General features: G+C 40.2%; 1 protein-coding gene across 2 annotated transcripts in view; it reads right to left on the bottom strand.

Annotated features, from left to right (window-relative positions):
* slc12a5b (solute carrier family 12 member 5b) overlaps positions 1-7,789 on the bottom strand; it is a 28,428-nt gene extending 20,639 nt beyond the window's left edge. For both annotated transcript variants that reach the window (XM_088408594.1, XM_088408595.1), the window contains exons 1-4: positions 7,500-7,789; positions 1,875-1,978; positions 1,650-1,790; positions 1,345-1,491 (exon numbers count right to left, since the gene is read on the bottom strand). In XM_088408594.1, coding sequence (XP_088264720.1) covers positions 1,345-1,491; positions 1,650-1,790; positions 1,875-1,978; positions 7,500-7,557 — 450 coding nt within the window. In that variant the 5' untranslated portion in view covers positions 7,558-7,789. The remainder of the gene's footprint in view (positions 1-1,344; positions 1,492-1,649; positions 1,791-1,874; positions 1,979-7,499) is intronic.
* Positions 7,790-13,930: the final 6,141 nt, after the last annotated feature.

Here is a 13,930-nt window from a genome sequence, read left to right as displayed (position 1 = left end):
CGGGATTCATAGTATTTAAACATCCCCAAAAATGTCTCAATGACTTTGCTTGGGACGAGGTCTAGCCAACGGGTCATTTATATAATAGGCTACTGCTTTCTGGTAACTCATAACAGAAAATATGTGACTTGAATTTGCGATTCCCAGTAAAACAAATTCTAAGCACTGCGGACTACGCGGGAGGCAGTCTTTTCTAAAGGTTCCTTTGGATTGCCTGGATTTGAGTGGAATTTCAGGAAATGCTCAGCTATATTGCCGTATTACACAATAAAGCCACACAGCCAAGTAAGCGGGAAGTAACTTGTCTGACTCCTTGTGGGTGTGTTCAAGCACCACTGAGCAAGAATCTTAAACTGCTCGACAGATTCAAAAGCAGCATTAGGGTTCTTCTTTGCAATACAACATATTGTACATTACAGTACTTGACATGCAATTATTGTATGCATGTGTGGTTATATATGGTGTTACAGTGTATATTACAACAAGTGTATACTACTCTGAAAAAAAAAATGTAAAAGCCAAATATTCTCTGAACCTTTTTGGGTTATTTGACCATTTTTCATTTTCTGCAAATAAATGCTTTGAATACCAATATTTGCATTGGAGATTTGGGATATGGAGGGCCGAAAGTGCCAAAATTCAATTCATAAATGTACCTATGGATAATTCAAAAAAGGGTTATTAAATAATTAACTGTTTCATTAATTAATTAAAAGTGTCATTAATTGAATAAATGTTTCATTAATTTTTTGCATTAATTATTGCAGAAAAGGTTCTATACTGCATTTTGTTGCAGCAGCACGCGACAGATGCAAAATAGGATAAGGCCATGATGGCATTTGTGGTGGCTAAAAATTTGACACCAGGATTTACCAGGTCACCTTCAGAATCAGGATAATGCACATTCTAACCAAGCCCTTTAATTTGTAATGTAACAAGTCACACCATTAATCATATACAGAATTCTTGGTACTGCGATGAATCTGAACTATCTGTTCAAACCTGACATTTCACATGGATATTATGCGTTATCCAACCTGTGACGAGCCAAGGCACATATTTTAAGTTAGACAAATCTCACAGTAGCCACAGAGCAAACTTTTGTCACCAAAATATATGTAGTAGTCATGATAATAAGGTCTCCGTTTTTTTCATAAAAGTACTTACCGTAGACGGTGTAAGTCGGTGTCATAGATTAATGAATTAACAAAATGATTTTTAAGTCAACAAGTATTTTTTTACCCATTCGGAAAAGTTGGATAATTCGGGCACAGTTATTAGGATTTAGTGACGTCGTGGCAACAAAGAGGATTCATCAACAGGAACGCATGCACGTCTACTTACGGTGGAGCAACACATGAAGACAATAATGAAGGAACCTAGGACACCTCCAATCCCGACCATCCAGGTCATTCGCAAGAAGAGGATCACACCGAAAATATTCTGAATACATGGCAAGTAAACACCCATCAGCGTTCCCAGTTGTGGAGCCTGACAAACATAAAATGTGAATGCGAAAGGCAAATATTTAGCAGGTTCTGTTCCCTTTGTAACATTTTTAGTTTGAAACATAAAGTAAAAAAAAAAATCTGGGCTATCAATTTTGGGCTTTATGTTAAATAATGTGCGGTTGTCATTCACTTTTCTACCTTGACGGGTTTTATAGATGGACGTGCACCCTCCTCATTGTTCTCAGCCTCTTCATGTTCTTTGCTCCCTGTTGGCAGGTTGGAGTAGTTGGCAAGGCTGCTGAGCAATGAGGACACCATCGGACTGGTGTCCATTTCCTCCTGCAGACACGCATGCATGCAGGCGTACACACTCACGACTGTTCCAAGTTCTTGGGGGTACACATTTTTGGAAAGAAATCTGACCTCAAACAGGGCCATGTTCTTGCCATCATACTGCTGGCTCTTCTCCACTTCACTCGAGACACGGCTGTTGATGAAAGGACTGCTCTCCTTGGGGTTTCCATCACCTGAGATACCAGTCAATGACAAAGATGGCCACTTGCTGAGGACAATGCCTTTGTTGTTCACTTTGTGTTTTTTTGTGTTTTGCACCGCAGACCAGTACAGATTCAAAATTGCTACTTAATATCTGGAGCATGGCGGCTTGGCTGATCACTTGGGACTGCCAGACAAGGTTGGGAACTCTTAATCTTGCTTCATCATTTCTTCTAGAGTGAATGTCTTAGTTCCTCTGCACCCAGGTGGGACTATGGTGTCCACTGAAAAAACAAACTGAAATGTTCTATGGGAAAGCTTTTATGAACTACTTCACATGCTGATCAAATTTCCGAGTATTGTGTTACTTGAAGGCCTCTTGTATCTTATGATCAGACTATGGAAACTTTATAAAAATTGGTGAAGGCTCGGTGGTTTCGCTATCTTTATCAGTATCCATCCATCCTACTTAGCCACTTCTCCTCGCAAGGGTTGTCGGGTTACACCCTGAACAGCCATCAGCCTAAATTTGCATTTTTGAATGTAATTTTGGGGTTACGTTGTGTTGATGTGAGTGCACAATAATCAAAGTTTAAATATAACTCGGAAGCGCAAGCTGGGAACTAAAAAAAAGCTGACATTTCTTGGACCTCCTGTAAAGTTGACATTTTGTCGATATAATGATTCAGTCTGACAACGGCGATCTATATGTGCGATACTGCATGCAGAGTGCAAATGCAGATTTGTACAGTACCCTTCATGTGACATGGCTATTACAAAATGGACAATTTATTCCAGCTTTTAAAAGCTTAATAGGACATAGGCTCAAAAGGATTATCCGGCAGCTGCTGAAGGCCAGAGAGGAAGGCTGAATTTAACATCTGCATGTGAGCAAAATGCACCAATCAGCTGCAAAAATCAGCCACACATATACCTTGTTTATTTTCAACTAGTCTTCTGTGAATCAAGATCTGTACTTATTCCTAATTGTACTGATTGAATAGAGTTGGCACTGATTTGTTAGTCTCTGAGTTGAGATCATAGAGAGAAAGACCGTTATGAACACTTGAATGAGTTTCTGAGAGCGCAAGTGAGGGTACTTTGCAGTTTGCATGTGAGCAAAAGGCCTCTTTTACTTCTTTTGGTAGAAGGAAAGGATTAGAGAATTAACTGCTGACAGACACCGACATTATGAAACAATAATTGAGCTGGAGTCTACATGTACGCCTCGCCGCAATGACCCCGACCGATGAAAGCGGCTCAGGGTGACACACAATTCAACTTTGGATGCTCAGATTTGAGAAACGTGAGCCATCACAACATGATGGGCAAGGCGGAAAGAGAATGTATTGTCATCAGTGGTAAACCACAGTCTTAACTGTATTGTAGTGTTGAGCATCTGGAACCCCCCTTCCCATCGCTCCAACCCCAAGGTGTGTAGAAAACGAATGCGGAAGAAAAACATTAAAAGGCTGAATTCACCCTCTGGTTACACGTCATCAATATTAAGACCTTGGCAGTAATTATGACAAAGCATTGCAAACTGTCTTAGTTTTCAGATTTGTAAACATCACAACTCCTCATCAGTAAAATGAATGAAACCATAAAGAAAGCGCATAGGTCAGCGGGATCTTTTAAGAAATTCAGCTCGATACAAACGTTGTAGTTTTGGCTGTGTTTTAAACTCAGATCTGTTCAGCTTGTCCCCTTTGTCATCGTGTCATTGATGATAACAAGCATCAGCAACATACTGAAAGTGAGCCAAACATGACATTTGCTCAGAATGCAACCAAAGAATCGTCAGCAAACATCTACTACATTTTCTGGTTGCCAGTCAAAACCCGGGCACATATACAGACAGCTGTAGTGATACCTCGCTATATTATGCTTCAAGTTTATCGCCTTTGCTAGAATGCATCACAAATGCATTTGTTAACTGGCATATTGATAATACCATGGATTACGTTTACGGCAGGCAACGCTTACCCCGTGTACAGAATTATCGCTCGTGCGCTCGGTCTAACGTAGAATCTGAACCAGCCTAACAGCCTGTTATTATTCAGACTTGTTCGGCCGCATATAAAGCCACTTTTGCTTGAAACTAAACCACTTGTCATCATTCTACCTCGACGTTGCATAGTGACATCAAGCCATGGGAATTAGATGAAGGTAATTTGGCCCAAAAGATAAAACAGGAGCAACAACAATGTGTAGTAATTCTTACAGATGTTGTGAGAATGGTGACTGAATACGAGCGATTTGTGTGACGTACATGTGGGTGGGGGAGTGAGGCACCCGTGTGGCCGGCCGGTGTCATTGATGAGCATGGAAGAAAAGTAGGAGAGAGCGTTGCGTGCGATGAAGCAGAGTGCTCACTGCCGAAATCAAATGAACTCTGTTTTCGCGTCGTCCTGTATTTTTTTGACTTTGGACTTGACGAGAGACGGCCGCTACCCCAAGGGCAACCCCGGCTCTGGACAGAAATCTCCCCCGTGTCTCACGGCTATGGTCAGGGGACAGGGACAGGAACGAAGAGCAAAACCTTCCGTCATATAGATTGGGCATTGTGGTTCAGTATGGTGGTGCACTGTATGTTGTGTGGTGTAAAAGAAAAAAAAAGTTTGTACTCAAAAAGAGACAATTGACAATTCGAGTGGTGACGAAAGATAGCAAGGTTTTCTTAAACAAACAGAAAAAAAAAACTGCAACACAAATCAAACACTGAAAAAACAGCAAAAAATACAAGAACGCTTATAACAATACAGGTAAAACCTATAACAAAACAAGTGTTATTTAATATAAGGCACAAGCCATGGTGTATTTTCCCATTTGTAGTCTAACATGACTGGGTGGTTTTGTGGCTCAGACACAGGATTAAAGGAAATCCCTGTCCATACTTATGGCTGTTCTTCTGGATTGTAGACAAAATTTCTCAGATGAGTGATCCCAGCGACTTGTGAAAGACTTAGTAATAGGAGTAAGCAGAAGCTTACGAGAAGCGTTTTCTTCTATTGATTGCAAGACTATGAGTACTATATTTTATACCTCCGCTTCAAGTGACACCTACCAGCACAGAAGCGGAAGTGACAACAGGGTATTTTAAATCCCATCTGTCTTTATGATTTAAATGCGTATTTTTCTAAGACTACGACGTGCACCCAAATCCAGTGGAAACTGGAGGCAAATTCACATTACGGTTACTCATTTTGGTTGAGTCAACATAAAATCATTTTGATGTTTTCAAGTCAGAAGCCACTAAACAAAAAACACAACAGAAATCCCCACTAAAATACACTAAAACACATTGTCAGGAGTACTGATGATCACTGACTGCCTTTTTTTTAGATAGTGTATTGAAGCAGTACATCGCCAGAAGGCAACAATATCAATGTATGTGTACGGAGATCAGCTTTCTAATATTCCACCACTCCACTACTTGGTTACAGATGCTTAAAACAAATTGAACACATTTTTTTTTCTAAGCTTTTAAAACACAGCTTTAGTGACTGCTCATGTGAAAATCATGAATGTTTTTTATATATATATATATATATATATATATATATATATATATATATATATATATATATATATATATATATATATATATATATATATATATATATATATATATATATATATATATATATATATATATTTTGTTGTTGTTTTTTCTGTCCATTTAAAATGTACCTGTGTTGCTGAGATGGAAAACTGATTGATCAGAGAAAACCTCATTCGGCATTTTGGTCATGCTGGTTTAACCCCTCGGTGTGGATGGTCATACGGGTCCCGAGTCAAATAAATCCCATTTGCAAACATTTTGGAATGAAAGCATGGAGCTCTACCAGTTAAGAAAACCTACAGTATTTTTTTTTCCCTTTCCTTTTTTTGATGCATTTTTTTAGATGTCAACATCAATGGCCCAAATCGGGTCAAAATTGAGTTATCAAAACAAGCTTGTAATAAGTTAGGAAAGGTATTTGTCCAGACCACCATCGCGGTTCCCAACAGAAAATTTTAGCAGACCATCAAGGTCACGGAAACATCTCGTGGTAAGACACATGAGAAAACATCTATTCCAAACTGCAGGTTGTGCAGGAAAATGGCTTCTGTTTTTCTGTGTAAATCAATATTTGTTCTTCCTATTCACTTGTGTAACAGTAGCAAGAGTCAAGTTTGTCCACTCTGTATTAATTTGATCGTCTAATCATTTTTCCTTTGTGTTAGCTTCCATCCATGTGTTTCACTTGCATAACACAGTCGCAAAGCCTCTTTCCTGACCCAACATTAAGCACACATGGTGCTACTTTATGCTCTTATATAAACATTGACAAATATTTGTCATTGAAATGACCTTTGCACTTATCCACAAACTGCTCCAGATGATGTTTTCAAACACCACTACCATTTCTTTATCAGAAAAAGGCAGTAGGAAAAACTTTACCACTGAATTGGATGGCAGTTCTTGCATACTGCAAGTCAGGGGTGTCATACTCATTTTTATCGTGGGCCACTTTGTAGTTCTAGTTTCTGTCAGGGGGCCGGAATGACCGTCAAGTCAAATCAATTTTAAGAGTGTTCGTCACACACTTACCACGTTTTGAGATCAGAGACCGGTAAAAACTGTTCAAAAGAGAGATTAGAAAGAAGTTTTTTATTTTTTTTTGAAAACAACTCGCAAGTTTGGTATTTTATCCAGAAACATGAAGTCAAATCAGTATTTTGCGCACCGCATAAAATGATGTGGGCGGCCGGATCTGGCCCCCGGGCCTTGCGTTTGACAACTGTGCTGTAAGTGAATGAAATGGGTCATAAATTGTATTCATTATGGTCTTAAAATAGTATTTAAATTTGGCCCTTTCAAACTAGGAAAGAACCTGTTTTAGGAAAGAACCTTTTATTTTATTTTGTAATTACCATGCATGTAACATTAAGCAACTGTGATCATTTGGTCTTCATAAGGACAGTTTTAAATAACTGTGGGAATGGTATCTATTTGAAAATGTGTTTAACCTTCCTGTGGTGTGAGCTACAATACAAGAAGCACCTCTCAATATGGTGCATGTTCTCTTGGCATTTGTGTGAGTTTTCTCAGGTTTTCTTCCAGGGTGCACCATGTGCACTATGTTTAAAGTTCTACAGAAGAAATAGTAAACAGGTGGGTACACAACAACAGAATGTACATCAATTAGTTTTGTTGTTAAAAGCATGTATTGCCCCTGGCAAGACATTTTTGCTGCTTAGATGAATGACACTTGAAGGAAAAAAAAAATGCACCCAGCTCACTATAATGCCTATAGTTTTTGTTATTTTGCATTGCATGGTTTCACAGAAGACCCGAACCTGTTCTGCATTACACTGAACCGAAAAGCCCCAAAGGAGGAAAATGTGTGGTCGTAAATTTGAGTTAGGCATCCCAAAGCCAACCCAGTTTTGCCTACTTGCCTGTATATGCTTTTTTCTCTCGTTCCCATTCACAGGATGCGTTCCTTTCCCAACAACACGCGCACACTCATCAGCCACCCATCTCCCCGACCTCGCGACACTTACCCTGGTTGTTAGGGCTCCCCTCTTCTTCCTCGCAGTCCGTTGTCATGTTGTTGAGCATCCTCTCTCGTCCTTAAGCTGTGCACTCTGCTGCGAGCGCAATGATTGATCCCGTTCTCAAGAACCAAGCTCTTTGTAGGCTGTGTGGACCTTGCGCACTTCTTGGTACTGAAGGATGGCTACGCGTAACGTTTCGCAGGTTTGATGCTCTTTTTTAGGACGGTGGAGGGACAGTAAGAGTCAACGAGGGCGAGTTGGCCAGCTTGATGACAAATGCGCTCTCCCTCTTGCTGTGCATCACTCACCCCCCAAGTCAGTTTAAGCCCAAGCACTACATTCATGCATTCACAAGGTATTATCCCGCTCCCTCTCATGCTCCCTTTTGGCTCCCTCAGGCACCATCATCCATGTCATTATGAAGATGAGATGCATAGGAACGACTCCATGTGCCACCTCCTGATATTACGATTCTCTTTTGATGTTTTTTTTCAGGGCGGATAACAGTCATTTTTCCCATTACTTGCATTCTTTTCATTTGTTGGTTTTACCCCACCTCATGTATCTGTTTTCATATTTCTGTGCGCGACCATGACCGATTGCCTGTCGGAAGAACTGAAGGCTGTGCTTGTATAACTTAAAACGCCTTGCTTTCTCTGAGGTTGATTTGTGTGCGTATGAGTTTTTGGAGTCCATGGCACCAATGACGACCAATGACGACAACGTGCACCTTACTGAGCATCAAGTAAAAGCAACTTCACACAGAAGGTGGAGGAGCACAAAGTCTCGAATATTGTCAATGATGAATGCAAAGTGAGTCTTGTAGCAACCTGTGAAGAGGGTTAAAACTGTTGGGGTTTCCTCAATATTGACACGGTGGAACAGATTTGGGCATTTTCCCTGCGGTGTGCCGGTGGTCTAGATCAGGGGTTCTCAAAAGTAAATTTTCCAAGGACCCCCGTTGCAAAAGTCTGTGGAAACAAAACAAACAAACAAACAAACAAAAATCATTTAGGCCAAACATATGTGCCCTTTTTATTCAGCAAAATATTCATTTTGACAAGTATATGCATTACTTTTCAGCTATACTGAAGTTTAGAAAATAAAAATTGCAAATTGCACACATCCCAATAACAAACCAGGTCAATTTCCCCCATAAAGGTTGCTGCCAATTATTCAGTCAAAAACAGCATTATAAATTAAAATGCCACTTTAACGTTGTTGGCTTCATCTCTGCGTGAGCAAGCAATTGTAGACACAAAACGCATTTTGACAAATTTTAAAATGATTACATTTGTAAAAATTGTTTTATTGAAGTCATAAATACTTTCACAATTTCATATAAAATGAAATGAACACACACACACACACACACACACATATATATGTATATATATATCTATCTATATATATATATATATATATATATATATATATATATATATATATATATATATATATATATATATATATATATATATATATATCTAGAAGGTCGACAGACAGCAAGTGAGTGTAACTCTTCTTCTTTAATTTAGTTGTTAACTTTACTTTTTACGGGCTTATACCAGGTTACAGCTTAATCCGAATCAGAAAAAAAAATACAAAAAATATGTCTATCCTTATTCAAACTGGAAACATTTTTGACCAACAGAGCTGTTTGACACAAAACAAAGAGAAAAAAAAGATGAAAGAATGGCTGCACACCTACCTGAGTACAATCTGTCATTTATTGGCTATTATTTGCAGCCAGAGCACAGGGATGGTGTTGGATTGTTCTCAGTATTTGCTAGCATTACTCGATTATCATTGTCTCCTAGTTCCAAGCCTGACTGATATCTTCTCCGTTTCTTCGTATTTTATTTCCGCGCTTTTTCTTAGTTCATGCTTCCCGAGCAGGGATTCATATTGGCTTATCCAATACTGATTTTTCGTTCCTTTTTCAAGCATAGATTCTAGTTGAGATTTCAATTTCCTATTTGCCACAGTTACTATTTGGGTGTTTGGTGTTGGTTTTCTCGCGTTTATATCCTGGTTGGTTTTTTTGTTTGTTACTTTCCTTACATGTTTTTGTCCTCACGTGGCACGTGCTCTTTATGTTGATTAACTAACTTTGATTGATACTTTGTGTTCAGTCTCCATTTGTGTTCGCCTTTTTACTTCTTGTTCATTCCAGGGTCATGGTATTTTTCTTCTTTCCACAAGTAAATATAAGCATATAAATTACATTTGGCGATTTAATTTTTTATTCAATATGAGTATTATGGTACTGATATTTCCAACCAGGAAGTAAAATTCCTTGTTTGCAGAGGCCGCACCTCTTACCGTGTGGCTGCCTCGCCCCACGCTTGACGTCGTTCAATGCCAGCTAGCCACGAAAACAGCCACCCATCCGTCATTTTGATTGCTTGTCCTCACGAGGGTCGCAGGTGCAGGAGCCCATCCCAGCAGAGTGAATAAAGAGGCCAAAAACAGGTCAATGGATAATTATTTGACTTTGTTTCACACATTTGAAATTCAGGCAGTGGAGAAGCTGAGGTGTGTGTGTGTGTGTGTGTTTTAAAGAGTGGTTCGGCTGTCATCAAAAACAGCCCTTTAAGCCACCGGCCTCGTGATCAACACAATGCACATTAAATGGATGAAAGATGAATACCCAAAGCCATTCCCCCACTAGTATTTGTGTGTTACATCACAGTGAACCGTGTAGCCATTTCGGTGGTGGTGAGATGATCTCTTAGGTTTGGCAGATGTCCACAGAGAACATAGACTTTATCCTCACTGACCTCCCACCTTGACAATCTCTATCCATCTCATTTGGTCCTAGTGACAACATGAACACACCAGACAACTCTAAACACAAAGCTGATTCATGGGAGCTCCAGTGGGCGCAGTGCTAAATTTGGTCATTACACAACGTATTTTAAATACTGTTGACCATTTGTGTATGTTAACCTAACCGATTGAAAAAACTCATAGGTGTGGACAAAAAGTGCAAGATTAGCTTTTAATTAGGGCTGGAAGATGGCATGGAAAGTTTTCTCTTTCCGGGGGGGGGCTTGATAAAATAGAATTGAGAAGCACTGGTCTCAATGTTTGATGGAATGGGTGGAATGCTTAAAGCATGCACGGTTTTCGATTGTGGGAAGAAAACCCACACAGGCACAGGGAGAACATGCAAACTCCACAAAGGAAGGCCAGAGCCGCAAACGAACCTGTAAGATCCGCACTGTGAGGCGAACGTACTAACCAGTGCACCGCTGGCATTCTAATCCAGAAAATTCCAGTCTAATCTTTCGTTCTCTTTTCCACACCTGCTTAGCTCAAACTCTCTCTAGAGAATAATTATTTTCCTGGAATGTTTTTAAGTGATGATGAATGAAATCCTTGCAGAACAATAAACAAAAATGTTCTGGAAGACGCTTCTCTCCATCCTAAATTGGAAGACTCGGGTGTTTGTGCAAGGGTTTTTTTTTTATTCCTTTTTTGGCATTTATACGGAAGAATGTTTGTAAGGTTTTTTTTGGTTCAACTTCCTTCAGAAGCTGTCAAAAGGATTGAGGTTGGGATTCTGTACCTAATACTTTGGACCTATACTGTCTGTCAGCCATGCGTGTGTCCGAGCTCCTCGCCATGTTAGCGAGAGTGGGTTATTGGCTGGGCTTTGATTGGCAGAGAGCCTGAGATCCCTGTTCATCTGGGCCAAGCTGCTTTAGCTCTTAACCCGCATGCACCTCCCTTCATCTCGTCTGCTGGCCACTGCTGCACATGTGGCCAAGGATGTTGCGGTTCATACCATCAATCCCACCTGTGCTGCTTTAAAGGCATTTGCAACACATTCAGTGTCCTCACATACAATTACAATTGGAGCACAGTGTAACTCACACAGATGCAATGGTCTGACAATAAATACGCTGCACTGAAGTTTGTGATGCATTAATCCTGCAGATTAAGGCCATGCAGCATTGGTTGAAAATCCACTTTCTTTTTCCTGATCAAACACAGACTCAGCTCTCAGTTGGTGATCCAGCTGCTCTGGCCAGCTTGCAGACGTGTAACTTTCCTCACCTATCCAAGAAGTTTAATGACCAACAAACATTTTACACAATGATAAATTGCCTACGCACTCTCCATTGCAATTACGTGTTCATCGGGAAAATGCAGCAGAACTCTGAAACTCAATTATGAGAAGTCCTTTAAAATGTACTTCCTTTACATCATTGCTTTTTTCCCTCGTTGGGCGAGAAACTTTCTCAAACTAATGAGAAAAAGGCAAAAGAAAAAACCCCCACACATACCACTTGAGAGGTTTGTGCCAAATTAAACGGATGCAACAGTTGTTTTTCACAAAGCCTAGAGATTACATGCTATTGCAATGGTATTTGCAGTGTTGCGAGTAACGCATTACATTAATTTTCGCTGTAGTTTAATGTATTACACACAAAAAATAGTCATATTTTATTTGGTACAAATGAAGGTAACCGAAAGAGCTGTCTACTTGCCAAATAGCACCAGCAATTTGGCAGACATTTAGAGCAGTGCCGTAGTAACGTGAAGTTAGGGAAAAGAAAACACGCCGACTGAGAGTGGGGATTAAACAAAGCAGGCAAAATGATCGTTCTCTCGCTCAGGGGGCCTCTTCGACCTCGAGGGGTTAGGAGACTCACGGCACAGTATTTCATACGAAGAAGATATGCTCCATCTAAAACCATACCTAGCTGACTGAACTTGAATTTGAATATTAATATTGAAATTGTGGATTGCACTGCATCTGTTTCTGCCTAGAGCAGTGTTTTTCAACCAGTGTGGTGTGCCGCGAGATACTGTCAGGTGTGCCGCGGTAAATTCCTCCCCCCCGTCCGCTGCCTAAAGGCCACGGACAGCCCCGCCACGGTCCGCTGTCTAAATTTACGGCATTTACTGTGACGCGGACAGCCCCCCCCTCCTCCCAGTCCGCCGTTTAAATTTACAGCATTGACTGTGCCCCCCCCAGAATATTCCAGGGTTGACATTGAACTTCCTGTTCACCCCTCTGGCTCTGCCAGTGCATTCACAATGACGCTCATGCATGCAAGATTATGGAATGTGCTAAGCACACACAAGCACAGGGAGGACATGCAAACTTCACACAGGAGAGCCAGACTTGAGATTTATAACCGCAACCTTGTCAAGCACATGTGTTGGCCACATGCATTCAAACCAAAGAATGAGAACGTCACTGTCACGTCCAATCCTTGCATTAGTGTCAAGACGTTTCAAAACCAAAAGTGACTGCTTGAGACTTGACACATGTAAAATTGCTTTGCCGTGTTTTGACATTTCGTCATTATTGGCGGTAATCGCCTGAGTGGGACTATTTATGGCTCATTATGGCTGAGGCCTATGTTACGAAGACGAGACCCGTGATGACTTCAAGCCCAAGCGGAGGAGTCAGATGCAGTACTAAGACTGTTTCAATTCACAGTTTACAGAGTACACATTATTACCACATGGACTCATTTATCATAACAGTCTTATTCCAATCCCATTGTTTTGGCCACCTTTTCTGAAACATTGTGACTGTCAGTATGAATAATTAATTTGTATTCCTGTTACAGCATCCAAGAGGATCTGTTCTTCTTGCGTGCAGGATTTACCAAAAAGTATTTCTTGGAATATTACAAACAAATCGAAAGTATTCATTAAAGAGTGATCGGTCCCACTCAGCAACAGCAATTACTAGTATGAGAGCAATCGGTCTCACTGGTAATGAATATGAACGTGTTGAGCATCATACACGTTTGACTGTTACGGACAAATGCTGGCCGCTCAGCCTGGAGTTTTTCTCAGGTTTACCCAAGCACACACGATTAGGAGCAGCTTGCTATGTTGCTTTGACGTTCTGATACACTGCTCGGATCTGACCCTATTTCAGACAAGAATAATTGAACCGGTGTCAACACCCATAGAATAAAACATTTAAGAGCAAAACCATCCATCCATCTGTAAATGTAATATGAACACAACCATAAACTTGATGAAATACGGATGGTCTGCAACTTTGGGTATTTATGGTCAAATTAACTCGAGCGGCGCAAAGAAAAGGAAAAACAACTGCTTGAAGTATGTTACACTGAGGTTGCATTCATTGTTGCCAAAATGTTGGAGCGTATCATTCACAGTAACAGAGAAAATACCAGAATTTGACTCTAAAATGATGGGAGCGTCCTATACACAGATGCATCTTATATTTGGGGAATTATGGTAACATATAATTAAAAAAAGCACTGTATTTCTCCAAGAAGTTGACCTCGCTTATAAATCGACCTCCCATTTTTTTGACTTCAATTTGGGTGAATTTGACCAAAACGCGATTATACGTCTACCTCTGACTTTAGCGGTGGTACATAGATCATGGCTGTCCAAATAAAACACATGGTGTGTATTATTACAATGATGAA

The sequence above is a fragment of the Hippichthys cyanospilos genome, chromosome 2 (assembly GCF_059441005.1).
Source record: "Hippichthys cyanospilos isolate Australia breed blue-spotted pipefish chromosome 2, RoL_Hcya_1.0, whole genome shotgun sequence".
Lineage (NCBI taxonomy): Eukaryota > Metazoa > Chordata > Actinopteri > Syngnathiformes > Syngnathidae > Hippichthys > Hippichthys cyanospilos.
Note: the sequence above shows the minus strand (reverse complement) of the source record. Positions and strands in the feature narration are given on the sequence as shown.